The 22,601-nt window shown below is 47.8% G+C and overlaps 1 protein-coding gene across 2 annotated transcripts in view; it reads right to left on the reverse strand.

The window, feature by feature from the left end:
- CLSTN2 (calsyntenin 2) overlaps positions 1 to 22,601 on the reverse strand; it is a 613,123-nt gene that overhangs the window by 92,474 nt on the left and 498,048 nt on the right. For both annotated transcript variants that reach the window (XM_072792507.1, XM_072792508.1), the window contains exons 6-8: positions 16,138 to 16,323; positions 6,594 to 6,842; positions 1,786 to 1,907 (exon numbers count right to left, since the gene is read on the reverse strand). In XM_072792507.1, coding sequence (XP_072648608.1) covers positions 1,786 to 1,907; positions 6,594 to 6,842; positions 16,138 to 16,323 — 557 coding nt within the window. The remainder of the gene's footprint in view (positions 1 to 1,785; positions 1,908 to 6,593; positions 6,843 to 16,137; positions 16,324 to 22,601) is intronic.

The raw sequence follows: 22,601 nt of genomic DNA on the forward strand, positions 1-22,601 counted from the left end.
GAAAGTGTTCAGTGAGCCTCAGCCCCTCCTTAAATTCACCACTTTGGGAACAGATTTCAGAATTCCTAGAGTCATTATATCTTTTTCTATAGAGCCAGAATTCCTTCCTCACCTATTTTTAACTCCAAACCCTGTGACTTCATTTGCCTGTATCAGTACTTCTCAATCCCATCTTAGCAAATGCTGCAGGGCATCTGTAATTATCCTGGCCAGTACAGCAGTGTTCTTATTAAAACCCCTCACAATATGGAATTTATTTTAATTCATCTCAATTCGTATTATGTATTTAAATATATCCCATATAAGCCATATGGCACGTTAGAAGGTAGCTGAGAGGTTGCCGGGAAATCAAATAAGCAATGTCAAGCTTTCACCATTTCTGCAATACCCAGAATTCCTAATTCAGAGGAACATATACCAATCCAGATGCCATATTTGCAAAACCCCAGGATCCAGCAGGATGGGATTTACTGGGAATAGATCAGGCAATTGCCACTGGGCCTCCTCAAACATCTTTCCATCAGCTTGGCATCCTTGACCTTGTCACGTTGCCTGAAGTTCCAGCATTGAGAGATTCCCTGAGGTTAATGAATCTAGCTTTTAAAGAGCATATGTCTGTGCTTCTGTGTGGATGAAAGGGGGCAGCTATCATTTGGATCTCAATGTAAATGAGTTCCTTCTGGAACGCTTCCCAGTAACACTCTCTGAAACCAGCCCTACTGGGGCCTGGGGAGATGCCCATAAGAAAGAGAGAGAAGGCAAAGGATTCTGGAACATTCAGCTCTACACAAGGTGATGCAGGTAGCACACACCATAAGTTTTAGGGGGAGGAAAGAAGCCTGAGGTCCCCAGAAGCACTGAGAATATGGGTGGGGTACCAGACAGGAAGACCGCAATTTGAATGAGCATCATCTCACCAGCTTCATTAAGCAGACTCCTTCTTCAGTCTCCTTGCCTGTCTGCTGGCCTTCTCCCCCTGGATAGCTGACAACCATTTTTAAAAATTCACATGTGCCTTCCCCTCTACCCCCCCACCCCCACCCCACAGTTCAAGTCTAAGTGAAGGCCAACTCTAGGCCTGCTGCAAAGATATTTCCTCAGTGGCACAGCCACCCAGAGAAGTGACGGCCACCTTCATAATCGCGGCCCTGCACAGCCCTTGGAAACAGACACTTCAAAGCTTTTCGCTCAGAGCAGACACTTCATTTGTCATTGACAAATATGACACAAGTAGTGACCTTTGTGATCACAAGTCAGGAGGCTCTGGTGTGAGTCATAGACTTTTGCACTTCAGAAAAGAATGTGCACCGCTTGCAGTGCACTGTGACACTGTTTACTTACAGGTCCTCAGCTCCCCCCACCCCGCTTGTTTTCAGCCTGGCAAGGCTGCACCATCACCCAAAGGAGATGACAAAGCATCAAAGAGGAGACACGGGCACTTATGCTATAAAGATGTGCTAACAAAGATCACAAACTGGGCCTGGGGGTCAAGAGAACCAGCTTCCCGGGAGCTCAACGTGGAGCAAATGGACAAGATTCATGTACTGGCAGGTCCACCACCTGGCAGGGGTCCCGGCTGGGAAGTGTGGCCTTCCCACCCCCAGCTGGTCTTTAGGGCGGCAGTTTTTATCTTGACTTTAAGATGCTGTGTGGCTCCCTGAGCTGATGTTTCCCAAACTCAGCAGCGAGCAGAACCTTGACGTGCCTCCTCTCTGTCATCACTGGGGCACACCTACCACCCCGCAAAGGGGTGGGCTGGGGTGAGGGGTGAGGTGAGTGCCATACCTGGTCCAGCTTCCAGTGGAACTCTGCGGGGCGGAAGGTGTCCGCCTGGTCGAAGTCCTTGCGCAAGAGGAAGACGAGGCGGCAGTTGTGCAAGTACAGGGCGTAGTGATGCCGATTCATTTCTGAAAAGCAGAAAGAGGAGCGGAGTGGTTATAGTATCCCTGCATCAGTCTCTGCCAGGGGAGTCTTCCCCGACATCACTGAGCACACCATCCAGGGGGAAAGGGATGGGCATGGCAGTTTCCCCTTTTATTATCAGATGTAATGAATGTTCTAGATGCATGGGGGAGCTCACTGAAATGGAAGAGGAAGATTCAAGAAAACCCACAGCAAAACTTCTGCAGAGAAGCCATTTGGACTTTAAATACCAGCCTGACTTATACTCAGACACCGCATCAGGCCCAGGATAAAAATTATGTAGCGTTAATGAGTTTTGTTTTGTTTTGTTTGTACAAATACTTCTAGGAGGGTTAAGGGGGCTCTCTGACAATCACGTCAGCTACCCCCGGCTCCTTTAACACAGCTGGTTCCTCCTAGAGTGCTGGCCTTTTGTTTCATTTCATCAGGCTTGACAATGGTGACCACAGAGCAGGTCTCGTTCTCGACCTTATTGTGTGCAGTTAGAGGAAGTGGCTCCATTTGTAGTTGCTAGGAGGAGGGGGCAGGTTGATTTTTCAGCATTAGTCATAGTTCTGTGTCCTTCAAAGGCAATGAATAAATACCTCTCCCCATACACAATGGATGGGATGTTTCCCGCCTCCGATACCAATACTTCCTTTTCTGCTTAGGAAATCTCACATCGTGGGTCCCAGGCATGAAGTCCTGCAGCCACAAGATAACAGCTACTGCCAGGGAGGAGCTGTTCTTTGACCAATACTCAGAGAACTCACATCTATACTACATAGTAGCATACACGAAATCTACTACAAGGCGCATGCTCCATAAATGACGGATGGATGAGCAGGTGATGTGCCCTTGTAGAAAGAACATGGGCCTTAGCAGTCAGACAGGCTTTGGGTGGAGTTGTAGCTCTCCATGATTCTGGGAGAATTCTTTAGTCTCTTAGAGCCTCAGTTTCCATACCTATGGAAACATCCCATGACAGGGATGCCAGATTATCCTAATGCATCATGGGAATAGGACAGGGAGATTGATTTTTGTGCATCCTGTATAAACCTTGAGGTGTGAGTGTGAGGAATCAATACCAATCCCTGGGCTCTGGTTGGCCTCCATGCCATGGCGATTGGTTCAGGGCCCAGGCCCAAGTCACGCAATGCAGGCTATTCTCTTGGCCACAGGCCTTCTCTCAGGAAAGCAATTCAGTTCAAGCCAGAGATTCAGGAGCTTTCCTGAGTGAGTCCAAAAAAGAACTCTCTTTTATCAGAAAGAAAATAGAAGAGATGTTCTCTCTCTAGAAGTTGTAGTATATAACCAGGATGCATGGAGCTGCTGCAACCATATTTGCTAATAACATGAAATCGATACATATATGGGGGCAGATCTGAGAAATTGCAGAGAAAAGAGCCAAGCCCTTGATCATATTTTGCCTGAAGCTGTCATAGCTCTGGACATTTTCAGTTACAAAAACTCTTAACTTCTCTTTATTATTTTGATTTCGTGGATCATCTGATATCAGCTTGATCTATATTTCCTGTTTCTTATAACTGAAAGCATCTTAATTGATACAGTGAGGAAGTATGTGCAAAGCGGTTGCCAGTGTGGCAGGGTTGCCCTGGGCCAATGTCTGGGTGGCCACTCAGCCTTGGGCCTGATAAAATGCCCAAGTCTTCATTATAGGGATTTTATCAAATATTTCTTGTTCCCCTCACAACTGCCCAACTGATTTCCATTATCTATTATCTATTGTCAGGAAAATATAGAAAGAAGGACTTTTTCCCCCTTCTTTTTATTTGGAGTCAGGAGAGATTGTGAGTGAGGAAGTGGAATGAGAGGAATGAATGGAGTTCTGGAGCATCTTTTAGCTTAGGAAAATTCTCCCTCCCTCTCCCTTTGTTAATCTGGATTCCTAGAGTCACCACCCACAGTGGGGTCACTGGTTTATTTAGTGGGCTAGGGACAGGGTACACTCAGAAATCCGCTTCATTTCTTTTCATGACCCTTGTGTTCTTTGGAGTAGTTAAATGTTTAACAAAAAGAAGCCAGATAAATGAAATAATAAAGCCCCATGACACAATCTTGGATTGTTATGTAATCCATATCTTTAAAGAATATTTTATCACGAAGAGAAATGATCTGGATATAATGTTACATAAAAGAAACAGGGAACATAATGGTATCACATGCATTATAAAAATAGTGAGAATTGTTAAGGACATTCTACATATGCATAGAAATAAAAATGAGATTTTATTTGGTAATGAAATATGCCAAATGTAATCAGAAAATATCTTTAGGTATTAGGGCTTTAGGGGATTGGTGTATTCTCCTTTATACTCTGTGTTTTTCAGGTTGTCTGATATAAACATGTCTTGAAAAGATGTTTCTGATATATAAAAGCCTAATAAAGCCTTAGTTTATTCCTGATATTTTTTAAATTTAGGGCAAGAAGGTGTTACAGATTTCTTTTTTTTTAGTCAAAGAAGTTAGAGGAACCTTCCCCATCTTCTTTGTGCTGGGGCTGAGCTGCTTACAAGGTGTGGCTCTGTGCCATGACCACAGTGGAAAAGCGCCAGGTAAGCTGCCTCCAGGTGCTGACATGCCTGTGGGGTAGACTGCTTGGGTGACAATGAAGCATCATCATTTAAGGTGGTGGGTTAAGCCAGAGCTGCACAAAAAGTTCCCTAAAAACTCCGACTTCCTGCACTGGGGTGGGGCCCTGGCATCTTTGCTTTTTTACAAGCGTGCCAGAGTTTTCTGCTGTGTAGCATGGTTGAGAACCACTGGTCATCAGAGCATGGGTCTGGATCCTGGGCCCAGGACCCGATCCAATCTTGTTTCTCTGGGTAATTGGCTGTGTTCCCCAGGCCAGCCACTCCACCTTTCATATTTTAACTTCCTCTTCTGTAAGCAAGAACATTCACATCTGTGTGATCTGCCTCCCAGGGGTATGTGATACATTGCAGAAAGGACTCTATGTATCTGGCCTTGAACCCCAGCCCATGCTGCTTTGCCTTGGTATGTTCAGCCCTAAGCCATTTTCTCATTGATGCAGGGCCCTGGATTATGATGGGAGCACCTTGCCAGGCGCTGCAAGGACCGGGCTGCGGGGTGATTCCTGAGATTGTGACCTGGACGATCGCTGAGCTCTGAACCCAGTCCCAAACCTCTGTGTGATCTCATGCATATCTGCAGGGTCCTTCCTGAATGAAGGTCCCAGAAAAACTGATCCTTGTCATAACCGTTCGGACAGACTTACTTTACGTCTAGGGAAAGCTGGGCAACTCTCTCAGTTTCTACATCTGAAAAAATGTGCTAACATAGATTGTAAGGAGTGATTGCAATTGAAAATGTGGAGTCCTAGGAGTAGCATAATGTGGAATAAAACCAGAAGTAATATGATAGTAACACCATCAAGTAAATAAACTGAGCACTGATTTTATATCTGATGCTGAGTGATTTCATGCATTATTTCATGTTTATTTCCCCCATTTTACATATGGGGGAACTGAGGCTCAGAGACATTAGCTACTCCTCAAAGATCACACCTGAGAATGAAAAGGCTGAGAAATGAACTTTGGGTGTCCAGCCGCAGAGGCTGAGCTGTGAGCCACTCTATCCTGCCTTCTCACTGCAGTATCTGCTGGGGATATTATTTATTTTGGGTATTTTTAAGAAAAGTAGTGCTTGAAATAGGGAATTGCAGAATTATAATTTAAGATAGAATTGTAAAATTTGTATATCTAAATATTTGTGTGTATGTGTGTGCTTGTGTGTGTGTGTGCACAGGCACATGTGTATGCCTGCATGTGTGTCCGTGTGCGCATGTGGGGTGTGGTGACAAGTGCGCAGGATTGGAGTTAGCTGGATCTGAGCTTGCGTTTCAGTTCTGATCCTTACTGGCTATATAACTTGGGACAAGTTATTAACCTCTCAGGGATGTTTCTTTATCCTTAAAATGAGAAGTACAATCATGCTTTCCTAAAATTGTAGAGATCTGAGAAACAGTCTAGAATAGTAATATCTAACGCAGATGGCACCTGCCCTGTGTCAGGCACGGTTCTAAAGCTCTACACGCGCATTAAGTCATCTAATCCTGATAAAAGCCCTATGAGGTAGATTATATGTCCATTTTATAGAGGGGGAAAGCGAGGCACAGAGAGGTTAAACAACTTGCCCAGTATCACACAGCCAGGAAGTGGTGGAGTGCTTTGAACCCCCAAGCTGTGAACTGCCTTGCGCAGGCTCAGCATGGGGAAAACACGTAATAGAAGTTAGCTACCGGTATTATGTTTGACAGTGATTTTGAAAATTACCATGACCCTTTCATTGAAAATAAACTTTTGGACATCTTACTACATACAGCATCGTGAAGGTAGAAGTGCTTTGAAGTAAGAATGAAGTCCCCCTGCCCCCCAACTCCCACCGCATGGGTCACAGCTCTAAGTTGCCTCTGGGGAGGCTGGGGTTCTAAAGAACCCGGTTTGAAAGCAACTAGTCCAAGATTTTGCATTCTTTGTGTCTGTGCCTCTTCCCTGGTCCCGCTCTACCCCAAGCCCAGAAAAACTCAGCAGCCAGAAGACCAGAGACAAGAGTATTTTCCCAGGATGCCATCATGCTCTTGCTTTTCATCCACATTGTCTGTGGCTGTGTCTGTGCCTAACCAGCTGGGATGTAACGGGCAGACTCACCAGTCTTGTCTGAGTTGCAGAGGATAGTTTCCTTCTCGGCTCTCACACCAGGGCTGGGGCCATGTTTCATCCACATGGTGATGGTGAACTGGTCTGTCAGGTTCTTGGGCACAATCCCATCGGGGATCTTGGCACCTTGTCTGCCATCAAACTTGAAGATCATCTCGCTGCTGTCCACGAGCAGTCCTGCTGTCCAGTTGGTGGCAGCACTGGGGGACGGCAAGAGGTCGATGATGCCAGAGGAGGCTCCTGCAGGGTAGGGGGGCCAGAAAGAACAAAGGGTTATTTATTCCTTACAGGGTGGGTGTCCTCACCTTCTGTTTTCTGCTCCTGGGTCAGGATGAACTGCTCAATGTATTTACTCAGCAATCTCAGCCAACCTTCCAGGAGGTGACTCCGGAAAAGAAGGGCCAAATGCCATCCCTGCCCCTGAAGGGTCTTGCAGAGGTGAAGGCATCAGTAACCGACAGACAAAAAATGTTGCATGTGACACAACAAGGTGCAATGAACAAGGAGAAAGTACTGTGGGAATTTAGGGAAATGAGAACAGGGGGGCTGTTAGCAGGGAAGTTTCCTGAGCACAGAAGGCCAGATTTGGTGTGGATCAATGAATTCATTCATGCATTCATCCATCCATTAACCTATGAGCCATTTATTGAGTACCAACCATGTGCCAAGACCCCTGCTAGGCACTGGTGGTGTAGATGTGAATCAGTACAGTCCCTGAACTGAGGTAGCTCAGAGCCGACAAGTAGACAGACAGCTGTGACACAGTGTGATCAGGGGTCTTGGTCCTGTTGCCATGGGAAGGAGTGTGAGCCACTTTGTACTCACCACGCTTTTTTTTTTTTTTTTTTTTTAACACAACCATTATGTTTAGGCTGAATGATATGGTGGTCAAGAACATGGGTTCAGAAGTCTGCACACTTGATTTTGATGCCTTGCATGTCCTTTAGCTTTTCTGCCTCTCCAGCTCCTGCTGTGATGTCTCCCTTTCCAGTGGGCTGCAAGGACTGAATAAGAGCCCTCGCTAGAGCCTGCAGCAGCATGCTGGCCATGTGGAGAATACTCACTCCATGTTACCTGTGACTTTATCCTTATTATTATAATTATTTTTGCTACCACTATGATTCCAGGCTAAGGCGCGAGGGCTAAACTTGAAGTAGTGGGAGTGTCACAGGTAGATTGATGTCTTAGGAGGGTCACACCAACAGCTTTGTGGAGGACAGAGCCAAGGTGGGCAGAAGAGGGCAACCCCACAGAGAAGACTGGATGCCTCAGTTCAGAGGACCCTTGGGCATCCTCTGACTTCCCTCGGAAGCTCAAGTACTGCCAGCAGAGCTTTCCACATCTTTATGTCCCACACAGGAGTCAGGACTTGGCTCTTTAGGGGAGGATAAGAGACAGGGGCTTCCCAATATTGTTAGGAAATGAGAGTCAGGGAGCTAAGGTGTGGCTGGTGCAGGGAGCTAGGGTTCTCCCAGGATGGCACTGACCAGCCAGTCGTAAATGGTGATGGGTTTAATAGACAGTGGCTGTGTGCATTACCTGATCTTTGTCAGAGGTCCCTGGATTTCTGAATTCTGTATATCAGAGTCTTACCTCGCCTAGTATTTGGGTTCCAAAGTCAGCTACCACAAATATCTACAGTTAATATCTACCCTTGAGAATCCTTCAGGAGGGTGCCATATTGAAAACCAATATACTTCTTTGAAAATACTCAACCAGCCAGTTTTCCCTTTCTCCTTGGAGCAGATGATCAAGTCTAGAGTTGAGCATCCATTGGTTTGCAATAGAAAGTTGTGCTATGTGAAAAATAAGTATCCTTAGAGCTAGTTGCCTTGTTTAGTGCTGTGAAAGGCTTGCCCTGGGAGAGGCCTCCAGGAACTGTGGCATCTGGGAGGCCAGGAGATTCCGGTCTGTCAATTCATGATCACCCTACAGCATATGCTTATCAAAGGGAAATGGGGGTGGTGTTGATTGCATTATTGAGATGTGTATGTCCTAGGAGTTTTGGGTTGGTGTCATGCCTGATACATAGGAGGCACTAATTAACATTTCTAAGTGTCCTTCCTCCCACCCAGTGCCTCCATTAGATACTTGTAGCCATCCACCCGATGCTCAGGTGAGCTTGCCCATGAAGCCTCCTGTCTGTGCCCCACACCTCTCACCAATAGTTATTTGTTCTCATCCCATACCCCTCCAGCCTTGTCTAATATCCATTTTATTTATCTGATAAGCTGATTCACACTAATATTTCAATGACTAACAAAGCTTTAAGGGTTATCACCCTCCAGAGGTATCTGAAAGACATCTATCTAGGTGGTAGCAGGTAGAGATTTGGGAGTGGTTTAAGGGTGGGAGATTGTGGTGTTTTGCAGCAAATTCATTTTCTAGGAACCCCCAGCATAATGCAATTGCTTCTTTGACCCATAGGTAAATTGGCTCTGACACCAGGAGTTGTGTGTCAGGCTCTGAAATTTCAGGTAATCAGAGAGGTGCAGGCTAAGTGCTCAGGACTCCTGATGGCCAGCTCACGCCAGGGAAGCCAATGCAGTCTAGCAGAGCCAGAGCAAAGGTGTGTGCTTGATGACTGCCAGCGCTAGCTTTGCCACCAATACCATTATTATTTTCCTAGGAACCAGTTTTGGGGCACTGAGCACCAGACCTGAATTAAGTACTATAATGCTTTTTCTTAGTTACTCATCTACATGGTGAATACTGTCATGATTCCTGGCTACAGGTCAGAACCTGAGGCTCAGTGAGACTAGGATCACAACTAGCTAGTAAGTGGGCCCATCTGCCGGGCTTTGCAGTTCCAAAGCCCATGCCCCCCACTGCACCACTTCAGTGAACCTGGAGTGAGACCTTGTAACCTCCTCCACATTTTACAAATGGGAACCAAAGCCTAGAGAAGGGAAATGTCTTGATCAAGGTCACACAGCCACACAGCTGGCTAGAGGCAGGCCCAGCTCCTAGAGACCCAGCTAATATTCATTCTACCACACAGTATGGTATCTTGCCAAGCACACAGCACAATCCCCTGGGATCCCAACTCCCTACACAGATGGCTGTCTGCAGAGAGGCACACTGAAGACAGCATGTGCCCTGGTAAGGCCACGGATGCAGACTTCCCGGATTCCATGGTGTGGGGAGCAGCAGGCCACCCTGCCTAACCCACAGATGTTGCCTACCAGAAAGCAACAAGCTGTAAGTAGCCAGATGGTACAGACTTCCCCAGCTTAACAGCTTATATTTCATTTCTCAGTGCACTTACACAAACTGAGAGAGATTTACTTTCTCCCAAAGTTCCTCTCTCTCTCTCTCTGTCTCCTCTCCTCAAGGGATCTCATGGAAGGCTGTGGGTAAATAGGACACATCACTTGCAAAGATGGTACGGCATTGTCTGCACACAGGGTGTATTTAAGAAGCTCCTTGGGAATCCTCTGTGAAGGTCCCTGGGAACCCAATCAACCCAATCAAGCTGCTTAGAGTCCATGCTGGTCTGGTGCACAGCAGTTGCAGCTTGAGTGTGTGTGTGTGTGGGGGGGGGGGCGGGTTTGGAACCAGAGTTGAGGTATGATTCAAGGTCCCTGAGCTCTAGCATGGGGAAGCCTCTCTGAGCCAGCAAGTAGAGAAAGAGGGGGTAGATGAGGCAGATTTCAGGACACATTGTGGTATGAATGTATAAATGGAACCTGGTGACACTGAACTTCTTTTTCTTTTCTTTTCTTTTTTTTTTTTTTTTTTTGACACTGAACTTCTTAACTGCAGGGTTTGCATTCTGCTCTGGGTTGGCTTTGGTCAGGATAGAGTGTCTGTAGCACTTCAAGGTGTGGCAACGATGATTGATATGGAAGCTCAGGTCATGCCTCCTCATGGTCCACCACAGGGCAAGAATAAGTGGGAGGGTCTTAGGGGAAACTATTATAACCAAAGACACAGGCCTCATTCTGTGGAGTATTCTCACAATTGCAATATCAACTCTCTATTATTTCAGTAAATATTTATGTAATGTCTAGGTTATGCCAGGCACTGTGGTGAGAAGGCAGCAATGAACCAAACAGAAGTTGGTCCTACCTTTAGGGACACAGTAGACCTTTGGTGGGTGGAACAGGTCAGCGGGAGAGACTGGCAGGGGAGGACAGCGAAGCCCCCTTGACAAACGTTGTACTAGAACTGCATGGCTGTAGAATGCATTCTGCTCTCAACACGCATCTCTGACCCACTGATGGCACTTAGACATGTGACTTGCTCTGACCAATAAAATGTGAGTGCAAGTGACACATCATACCGGGGCAGAAGCTTTAAGAGCCAATTCATGGTTTTCCATGTGTCTTTTCCATGTGCCATGAGATCCACGGTGCTCTAAATAAAAGCTGTTTGTTAGCCTAGATCCCAGGGGGAAGCCACATGGAAAAGAGCCACAGCCCATCCAAGAAGGACATGCAATGGGAATGATAAATGAACTTTTGCTGTTTTGAGCCAATGAGACATTACGGTCATTTGTGATTGCAGTATCCTGCTATCCTGCTAATCCACATAAGTGACTGACATCATTGGCTATGATTCCCATTTCTTCTTTGGCATGTCTTCAGCATGGACAGGGAGTACTTTCTGATGTCCTTTCAGGAGCTCACATGCTGTTGACTCTATAATCTGAACTTCATTCCACCTTTGGAATCCTAGACGGGAAGGGTTCCGGCACGGCCTTGCAATTGGGAACTTGGGTCTTCAGGTGGAACAGGCTGGGCTCTGGCGGAGGGGTGGTCAGTCAGGCTCCTGGAGCAGGGCCGTGGATACCCAGTTGCTGACCAGCTCGGGCAATGCCACTGAAGGGAAAAACCTTCTACCCAACCTGGGAGGGCATGCCCTAAGACAGCTGCTCAGGTGAAGCCAAAGAAATCGGCGTATCCACTGAGATGCTTCCTGCCTATGCAGCCCTTTGCTGATGGATAATTAATGATTTAATCTGATTCCTGATAGCTGTGTGCCAGTTTTCCTTAAAGCAATAGGCCCACTTCTACTCTCTGAGAACGGAGGTACCAGCTATGCTAGGGGACTGACACTCAAGCCTGGAAGCTCCAGCCTTTCAGAGGCAGCTTGGGGAAACCGATGATAGCTCCTGGAATTGGGTGTTTCTGGAGGTACAAATACCTCTGACTGTGATTTGGAATGAGGATGAGCTCTGTTAAGTTTCATGGCATAGTAAAAAACCATGATCTTAACTTTTTTTTTAACATGTCTTCCCAGAGACTGAAGTGTCGGGTTCTATATAACCTCAGGGGTTACAGCATTTGGACACTCAACAAATATTTGTCGAATTAATAAATACATAAATGAATGAATGAATGAATGAATGAGCAAATCATCTATGAAAATCTCCAGGCTCACAAGTGCAAAAATCCTGAGAACAGCTTCACGTCTGGTGATCAGAAGTGCTCTGACACTTGACTTAATAGCATGCTCTCATTCTGTGACCTTTCCTTTGACAGGGCCTGCTCTCCTAGTTCTTGACTCCACATAGAGAACAGCTGGCCCAGGCAGCGTCTGTGGAGGTGTGGGCCAAGGGCCAGGAGCCCTGTGATCCCGAGGAGGAACAGCCCCTGGCCTCTGAGCTGGGGAAGGATGCGCGTCACAAACTGCTCTTCTATTTACTGTAATATGTAGTGACTTAGGGCCATTGAAGTGGTCCTTTCCTGGGGCTGTCGTTAATGTCAAATTTAATTTGGCCCAGAGGTCTTCCTAAGGGTTTCATGGGGCATGTCATACTCAAGGCAGTTCTGTGACATTTCACTTCTGGAAAGCCTGGGCCTCAGATGACAGACCCCTTCATCTTGAATCTCTGAATTCAGAGGAAATGATAAGCACTTTGCCCAACTTCCCCAAGAAGCCTGGCTTTATGCAAAGCAAGCCTAGTGGCCGGCCATTCTAGACTATGTTCTACAAGCTGAAGGGGACACAGGTTCAGGACCCCTGCATTGTTTTTATTTCAAGGCAGAATGGAAGTGTCTCCGTGCGGGCTCAGACAGGCTGTTTCAAAAGCTGCTGCACCTGTCAGGTACTTCCTGACAATAGGCTTTGAACCAGCTATTGTTTGCTTCTAATGGAGCCAGTGTCGCAAGAGGAGGAAGCAGGTGGACAGTGACCAGGCATGCAGAATGCGCCTCCACAGAGACACCCCTGCCTGGGTCACTGCACAGCTATGGTATCACAAAACAGATACTGGAGCTCAAAGGATCCAGGAAACACCCCCAGGATAGCCTCCGTAGTGTACAAAGGCCGGGAGAATATTGACAGAAGGGAAAGCCCTGGAACAGCAAAGGGGGGGAGGATTCTAGTGGGAAGAAAACATGAGCTAAGATTTAGGAAAGAGGGACCAGCCCGGCACAGGGACAGAGGAGGTGTCCCGGCCAAGAAGAGGGAAGAAACAGGCTAGGACATTGGATCAGCTGGGTGGGGGCAGGTCCTCCGAAGCATCCAGAGTCAGGCCAGCATTGAACACTCGCACCTGGGTGTCCTACAGGCACGTGTCCTCACAGTCCCTAAATCTGCTCGTGCCTGGATTCCTAGTCCTGATCGGTGGCACCCTTGGCCAGTTAGATGCTTATACTAGAGTCATCTTAGATTTCTTCTTTCTCATTCCTGACAGCTAATCAATCATTGATTAGCTTGCTGATTTTGCCTCCTAAAGCTGTCTTAAATGCATCCCTACTGCCACTCCCCTGGTTCAGAACTCATTATCTCTTGCTTAGACCATGGCAATAACATCCTAATTGGTCTCCCTGTTTCCATCCAGAGTCAATAAAGATTTGGAATATGAAAAATGCATGGCTGCTGAGGCTGAAAGTGTCATAGCCATTCCCTAGTTGGGAAAGCCTGCAAGCAACTTGTCTACCATCCACTGAAAACACATGGAAGCTTGTCCAGCACCTAAACTGCCCCATAGGAGCAGGAATTATAACCCAGACTCTGTTTTGGAAGCAATCCAGCCTGCATTTCCCTCACAGTTTGGAGAGAGCGTGGGGCCTGGTGGGCTGCCTCCTTCGGAAGCCTACTCTAGCACTGGATGTGCATCTGGGTTCCACGCATTTGCTTCTGCCCCCTTTTCCTGAGCTCTCCCTCCATGGAATTCAAGATTCAGGCTCCTGGCATGGAGGCAGGAGTGGCCCTAGCCGTCTGGTAACTCAGACAGAGTCCCCACAGGGTGGTGGGCGCCAGGCCCAGGAAGGTCACCAGAAGGACACACAGACCTCCCCCGATAAAGGGCCACTCCCAGAACCAGGTAAGCTCACATTCTAGGGGAGCCTGCTTTCCTCCCTGAATTGCCTGCCTTCCTGCAAGGTGAGGCTGGCAGCCCAAAAGGAATGAGTGCTGTTAACAACCAGATGCAATTTTGCTCAAAAGTTTCTTCCCTCAGAAAAAAAAAAAAAAAAAAATAAATAAAAATCCTTCTTGCTCTCTGTATCTCCTCATCTCTCCCCAGCAACATTCAAAATCAAATCACAAGTGCGTGCCCTTGGGCCCACCTGAACTTTAACAACCTGATTCCACCATCTCCTTCTAACCCGGAGGAGGTTAGGAAATGACTGTAACCCATGGTGGCGTGAGGTCGAGTTGACTTCTAATCCAGGTGCACGGGGAGTGAAATGGCCTGCTCGTTCGCAGTAAGATGTCGTCTGAGGTGGCTTCTCCGCACACGGAGGGAGGCAGAGCACTAGAGGCGGTTTTCTGCATACTCTAGGCCCGACATCCATTTTTGCAGGGGCTGTCTGGAGTATTGAAATTGTGGTGATCTCCCCAATCTACTGCTTTGTTCTGGAGAAGCGTGTGTCCCCACAGGCCTTCCTGACAGCTGGGTGACATGATAAATGGGAGGTGGCCCACATAGGGTCCACTTCACATTCACTTCTAAATTTTCACCTAATTCTTTGGGCAAGAGCAGTGTGTGTGTGTGTGTGTGTGTGTGTGTGTGTGTGTGTGTGTGCATGTGTGTGTTTGTGTGTTCAGGAACGGTGAGGGAGGCAAACTGCCCCAGCGGTAGCAGTGGAGGGCCCCCTGGGAGGGGACGGCGCCCCGGAATCGCACTGTGTTCAGGAGGCTCCTGTCCCTTTTGTGGAGATGGAATTACCCCCAAACACAGGTCTAGTCTAAGGGTAAGCTCTTTCCTAAGCTCCCCATAGAACAGATGTGAGTTCCTGAATATTCTGGGAGAGAACAAGACAGCAAGGAAATATATGTGGTCCACCTCACCCCAAGGCCCATTGGCACGTCAGTGGGCTGGCTTTCTACGCACGGGGGCCCTTCCCACCATATGGAGCACGCCACAGGCTGACTGGGAGACTGGCCTTCTAGCTCCCAAGGCCCGGCCGCCCTTCGCAGCTACTGAGCTGAACAGCCTGCATTCGGGTAGAACTACCTTCAAATTCTGACTCAGTCACCTTCTAATCAGGATATTGAACCTGCCATTTCTTCCTCTCTGGGTACCAATTTTCCACCTTTATTTTTTTTTTAAGATTTTATTTATTTATTCATGAGAGACACACACAGAGAGAGAGAGAGGCAGAGACACAGGCAGAGGGAGAAGCAGGCTCCATGCAGGGAGCCAGACATGGGACTCGATCCCGGGTCTCCAGGATCACACCCTGGGCTGAAGGCGGCGCTAAACCACTGAGCTACCCGGGCTGCCCAATTTTCCACCTTTAAAATGGAATGAATAACAACCTCCTCACACTGAAGACAGAGAATTAAAGTGATGCGTGTGAACGGTGTGGCAGGTGTACCGAGCAGGTGCTTGGTGAAGCCGTTTCCTCATGTCGCACCGCTGTGGGCCTTGTTCCCCTAGTTCCCAGTGGCTTCTTCGCTGGGGCATCGCCTCATAAAGACAGCAGGTCCTCTCCCCTGTGCTGCGACACCTTCGCGGGGCCCACCTCCTCCACCCCAGCGGGAAGCTAGGCTGGCTTTATTGGTATGCCACCTAGGGTGTCACGTGGGGCCTGCGCTTGGGGTAGGCATCCCAGCTTGGTTTCATGCTTTGCCACTGTAGCCTTAAAATTCTTAAATTCTTAACAAAGGCTTCCTATTTTCATTTGCAGTGGGCCCTGCAAATTATGTAGCTGATCCTTTGGGGAGGAAGCCGACCTCTCCCCGGTGAGAGACACCACCCTTCACACTGGCCCCTGGTCAGGTGCCTCTTTCCAAACCAACCCAGTGGAAGGGAGCCCAGGTTTCTTCAGGCTCCATGATAGGTTCTCTCAAATACACTAGGTCATTAATTAGGTTTTATTGATGAGGAGTAGAGGCTTTGTCACATGCCTTGCCTCCAGCCACACAGTTGGTCAATGGTGGGATCTGGTCAGGTGTTCCTGATGCCGAGAGCTGAGCCATCTGACCCTTCAACCATAATAAGTAGACTTCATATTCATCCAGGAGTAACATATGCCAATGCGGGTTGGGAGGGACTAATTCTTTCATAACATATGTTTTGTATAAATCATTTAAAAGCAATTAAGTAAAAAAAAAGATCCCAACAGGAAAAACCTACCACATAATTTCTGAAGGGATCTCTCAGAGTAGGTCTCCCGGTCGCAGCCCTTCCCGATGTAATTGGTCTGCAGCTCCGTGGTGATCTGGATGGAGGACACGGCCCCGTCGCACGTCTCCAGGTGGATGCTGGGGAAAAGCGGCACGCTCCCGGAGCCAGGCTGATACTCAATCCTCTTGGTCCAGTCTGAATAAACAAGGAAAAGGTTAAAGTCAATCGGGTACGGCCAGTTCTGCTGTAGCTCTTGTTCTGAAAATGTGAATTTGTTCCAGCATAATTGATATATTTGGGAACAATCTGAGGATAATAGGAATTTCACATTTGCCCATTATGCAAGATTTCCTTCCTGAGAAACACTGGGTGAAGGCAGAAAGCGGCACCCAGCTGAGCCGAGCCAGGTAGGAATGCACAAAACACGCCCATGGACACGCCTCAAACGTCTAGCAGCCACGCAGGCCACTGAGTGTTGAGGGCCACATCCACCTGCCCCCACAGTTACAACTTCCCCTCCATTCAGAAGCACCCCCCTTGTCGCGGTTCTGCTCCAGCTGCAGCCCTCCCCCATCCTCTTCTGCGGGCAAACATCAGGTCTCTTCAAGGTGACGTGCCATAGTCATCGAAGTACTTGTATATTTTCTTAACCACTTAACCTGTGTAAAACCAGGCTAACATGTTTTCTTCCTCTCTTTTCTGTGTGTCACTGATGACATTTTTGAGTGTTATGCTGCTTGCTCCACTTCCCTCATCTTGCCTAGTGGGGTGGCTTTTAGGAATGGGTATGTCCCGCCATACGACAAGAGGGCATGGTAGTTCCGGGTTCCTGGGGGTCATGAGGTGGGGTGCAGGATTCTTTCTCAAGCGTTCAGGACCGTGACCCACTTAAGTGGAGCCGATGGTCTTATCGATTCTTCTTAGTGGAAGAATAATTTGGAGATGATAAAGTGTTGGAGAGGAACAAAACCACAACCAAAATGGCACCACACAAGATAGAGCAATCAGCGAAGATAAACACCAACAGGGAGTGTACACATGAATTGGCTGGAACAACAAGAGCAGCAGTCGAAGGGCAGAGGACCCTCCAGGCAACGCTGCGCTCCTAGTGACCACGCACAGTGCTTGCTGACAGCAGTGGGCGCACCGCGCTCTGCGAGGGCACGTCTGTGAGGTCTGTGCAGACCTAGCCAGACCCGGGGGGCAGGATCAAGGAAGGGGACCTACGGACACCCTTGGCTTATGAAGCCACATGTTTGTCACATAAACCTTGCTGGAAGGTATCCTTTTGCTGAAGCAGAAATAAAAACCTATGAAATTGCCTGTGAGGAAATCTGGCATTGATGGGTCAGGTTCTTCACAAGCCCCCAGTGGGCCCCAGGCTGCCATCTTGAGCGATTCTGTGGAGGGGCCAGATGCCTTTGTTCACTGAGCAACCGTGTGTTCGGGGTTTCCGTGTACGAGGCTCTGCATGGAGCATCGAGGATACAGCAGTGAAGGAGCCAGGAAGGGTCCCTGTCTTGCGAAGCCGGAGCAGGGGTGGGGGTGGCTTGGGGGGAGGCCTGTGCTGTCCTGTCTGAGAGAGTGAGTCTCTGAAAGAAAAAGCGGTGACAGAGAGAGGCTCTTTGGATGCAGAGAACTGTCTGAGCTGAGGTCTCAATGCCAAGGATGGGTGTGCGTGGGAAGCCTCAGAGAAGCAGGTTTGAAGCAGATGCCCCAGCAATCTTGGCTTGACTCTGTCTGGTCAGGAAGTTTCTGGGCAGGTTAATGAAGGTCTCCAAGCCTCGGGCACCTCATCAATAAAATAGGGACCTTACAGTGTTGGGGTGAGGAACGAGGGCCTCGGTGTGTGCATGGCATGCAGTAGGGCCTCGGGTGGTGTTATTCTAGGAGAGGAAGGGAGATGTTCAGTCCAGGGGTACGAGTGTCCTTGCTCTGCAACCCCGCCACGTTCCAGATAGCCACGCCATCTGGGTTTAGGTCTGAACCCCCAAGTCAACCAGCTACCCTTTTGGGGATTTTCTCAGAGCAGGCCAGGAGCAGAGACTGCACGCAGGGTTGTAGGTGGCTCACCAGGAGCTTACCACGGGAGGATATTTGGGTGGGAGGGACTGCATGCGAAAGAGAAGGTACCCAATTGCATGCTTTTCCTCAAAGCCTCCAGCAGCTGTGTCTGGACTAGCCCATCACCTCCTGGAGGATGAGATCCTGGAGCTGCTCTAAGCCATGTTCCAGAGGCCCCAAGTTCAGTAAAGATGAACCACTGGAGGGGGGCAGCAGGGCTTTTGTCAGGTGCATCTGAGGTCAGAGCTGTAAGCAGCAGTCCACACTCAGCCAGCCCTGGGTCTCAGGGACAACGTTTCCTGCCTCTGAACGCTCGATCGTGTTGTTTCTTCTATACAGAGCTCCCTTTCTATGCCTTTCTGCCGTGGTAACTCTGCGCAACCTTTCCGAATTTCTCTGGTCTGGGGAGATATGCTCACCTGTGCTCCACAGCATCCTCCACATCAGACACAGCACTGGACTCTAAGCTTCATGGTACTCTGAATCCCCATCACGCTCTGTGCCCAGTGCCTGGCACAGAGTAGATGCTCACCCGATATTGGTAAAAAACGTGAATGAATCCTGCAGGATTCATTGGTATGCTTGCCTCCCCCCAGTAACTGGGAGCTGCTGAACGGCAGGGATTGTGATGTTTATTTTCGATCCGTCTACACTGAGGTCAGAGCGTAGGGAGTATTTGCCAGGTGGATCTGGGGAGCCTCAGTCACCTAACCCGGCTGCTGCCATGGCTGCCTTTCCTGAGCCACAGACAGAACTTGTGGCCTATTCGCCCCTCTCTGGTACTGCCCCCGTCTGCCCCGACCTGCAGTCTGGCCATCCCCACAGCAGCCCATAACATGTTGGGTTCTTTTTGTTCTCAGCAAGGCAGCTAGTCTAGAGCTGCTGATGAAGGGAATCTACTTCCTGATGCTAAGGGCACCAAGGAGGAGGTCTCTTACCCTTCCTTCCTTGCCTCACCCCTCTTTCCCTGGATTTTCCCTTCTTCAAAGATGCAGATAGGAAAATGGAGAAAAGTGGTTTTGTGTAGTGGTTTTGTGCCATGGGGTGAGCCCTGTGGCAGCAGCTCTTGGTTTTTTTGCCACTTCTGCTGATGCAAGGTCTTCCCACATCACCTCCTTCTGGAAGCTTCTTCATTGAAGAAGCCCAAGCCATCTGTGGTATTGATTCCCTCTCTTCTCTGGGGGCTGTGGGTGTCTAGATATTTTGGTGGTTATCTTTGATGAGAGATTCCACCTAAAATCGTTCCTAGAAGGAGTGCAAATAAAGAAGCAAATGGGGGATCCCTGGGTGGCTCAGTGGTTGGCTCCTATCTTTGGCCCAGGGCGTGATCCTGGAGACCCGGGATCAAGTCCCACATCAGGCTCCCTGCATGGAGCCTGCCTCTCTCTCTGCCTGTGTCTCTGCCTCTCTCTCTCTCTCTCACATGAATAAATAAATAAATAATAAAATTAAATTAAAAAAAAAAGAAGCAAATGAATAATGAAGGGAAGGTCAGTGGAGGTACAGGCCTAGGAGAGATTTTATTTCTCTCACCACCTCCAGGCTGGGGGTGCGGGTGGGGGGCAAGGGCCTCTTTGGGAAGAAATCAGGTACAAAATAGCTCTGGAAACATCACATCTGCAGTGGCTTTGCTGACCTCTCAAGGCTCGCTTTTGAGGGTTCGCAAGGAACAGGCAAAAATTGCAACCACATAGTAAAAGAAATCGATGAAGCTTTCTGAGTGTAGTGTCCTTGAGAGAGTGGGAAGCTCACACAAACATCATTCGTTTTCCAAGAAAGAGTCTGAGATGGGGATCAAGAGAGCAAAAGGCAAGTCATCAGATTCAGCCTTTGTCACATGAAATGTCTATTCATCCTCAACTCCTGGAGGTAGGATAGCAATATGGGTGAAAGTCTGGCCTCTAAACTCAGTGTGCGTGGGTTCAACCCCCACCTCTACCATTTCCTGCATGACTTAGGGCGAATCATTTACCCTCCCTGAGTCTCAGTTTCCTCTTATCTAAACATGGTGTTTACCACCCAGTATTTGTGGGGGGAGGGGGATTAAATGCAGACTAATTTTAGTGCCAAACACAAAGATTATGTTCAATAGATATATTATGGTTGACTTACCGTTTATTCAATAGTACTTACTGCAGGAAAAAAAGGATATACAATTACTAAGCATCTATAAGGTGTAGGCACTTATACATCTATCTTTTTTTTTTTTTTCTTGATCCTCCCAGGAATCCAATAGTTATTATCTTAATTGTGCAGAGGACAAAGCCATGGTTGACAGTTGGCGTGCCTTGCCCAAGGCCAGGCAGCTCTTTTACAATAGTTCTGCCATGGTTCTGAGGATTTGCCAGGATGGAGAACAAGTGCAATTTTTACAGATTATTTTTGAATGTTCAATTTATACTGATATATATAAACATAAATATATACATATATACATAAATGTGTAAAGTGATCATCTCTGATGTTGGCAGAGAATCAAGGAGTGTTGTCAGTTTCATCACTGCCTGACCTTGAGGGCAGCTGGTGGGGGCACTGGGGTTGCTTTGACCCTGGAGACTGCAGAGGACTATACTTGAATCACATCTCCCCCAGAGGTGGGTGATGTGACCTCTGCAAAGCTGAATGAGTCATCTCTGAGCCTCCACAACCTCACCTGCAGATCTGAATTAGTTATACCTCCTCATGGCCTTGTCATGAGCGTTGAAGGTTAAGGGCTCAACATGGTGACCTTCCTGTTGAAGCCTCACAAAAGGAATGTCCCGCGCTCTGGTTCACAAGCTTCCTCAACTTCTCTGAGCTTTCCTGCTTAGAAACAAAATCTTTCCAGTTTATAAAGGACTTGGAGACTAGTTTATGAATTGTGGTTCAATTTTTTTTCTTAAGTGAAGAGAAAGGAAGCAGACTACCTCTTGTTTTGATAAATCGGGCTCAACTGCCTTGTAGGTATTCCTGGAAAAGTGAACAGTGAATGCCTTTAGGAATTAAACTCCTTCTTCCTTGGTTAAGGAATTAGAAACATGATGATTTTATTAGAACTCCTGTTAAATTTGGGGGGACACATGCTTTCTTATCGGGAGAATATTAACCACTTCGAACTCTCATATTAGATGCCTGGAGTTGGAAAAAAGCAAATCTGGGAGTTCTGGAAAGCAGAGAGTTTGCAGGTTTTTGTAATCCAAGACATTCAGAATTGTTCCACTTCTGTCCTCAGAAGTGAGACTGAAGGATGAAAAGGGAAGACCCAGGTATGTCAAAATAGTCTTCATTCCTTAACTGTGGATGCTTACGGGCCTCCAGCTCTTCTTGGTCTCCGCTGAATAGGCATCAGGGTTTCTAGGGAATCTCTGGGTTTATACAAAGTGAGTAGCTGGATGTGGGGATGCAGGATAGTGGGAGGGCAGGAAAAGGTTCCCCCTGCACAGGATCGTGCAGGCGGCTGACATTCTAGTCTCTGCAGGCATCATTAGAGATCTGGCATCTTTCAAGACTTTCTCCAAGAGGTGGGTGACTTTGATTTGGGCACCAAGGGGCTTCCTTTCCTATCAGCAGAAGCTAGAGAGGTACTTTTGCTCAGCAGGGAGCAACTTTATCTCCATGGCCATCCAGTGCATCTGAATTTGGGGTGGATTAGGAAGTAGAGGAGGCTGGAGAAGTAAGTAGAGGTCAGATGATGAATGCTGGGTAAGAGGTTTGGGTTTCACCTAAAAGCTAGTGAAGGGCCATAAATGCGTGTTCAGTGAGGGCATAACATATCCAGATTCTGCTTTGAAAAGGTCATTTGGCAGCTGGATTAGGTCTGGTGTTCATTTTCAGAACATTAGAATACTCCTGATCATCAATCCATGCAGAGGGCCCCCTCTGACAGGGTCACACAATGGGGAATTAACTTCAATTCAGTTCGATTCAATTTAATTAAATTCAAAAGTGTTAACTCTGCAGCTGGACACAGTCAGGTTTGAACCCTGACTCTGCCACTCCTTGGCTGTGTAGCCTTGAATAAATCACTGAACTTCTCTGAGACTCATTTTGCATCTGTAGAATGAGGCTAATCCCCTGCAGAATTGCTTTGGGACTTGGAAAAAAGATATGAAAAGCACTGGGAACAGAGAGCTACTCTCATTACTACTATTATTATTGTTCTTGTATCATTCTTATCACTTTTCAGATGCCAAGTCTTTACTGAGCACCTACTATGTTCCAGCAGAGCCCTAGACATGGGAGGCACAAAAGTATGACCGACTCCTAACCCTTAACTGGGAGCCCACAGCCAAGGCGGTAGCAGCCACAGACAGCAGCCAGCTCCTACTGAGCAGACAGAGGAACAAAGTGCAGGCTCCAGGGAATGGAGAAGTAAATTATGTTGAGTAGGGCAATCGATGAAGGCTTCCTGGAGGAAGTGACCTGGGCAT

The sequence above is a fragment of the Canis lupus genome, chromosome 22, assembly GCF_048164855.1.
Source record: "Canis lupus baileyi chromosome 22, mCanLup2.hap1, whole genome shotgun sequence".
Classification (NCBI taxonomy): domain Eukaryota; kingdom Metazoa; phylum Chordata; class Mammalia; order Carnivora; family Canidae; genus Canis; species Canis lupus.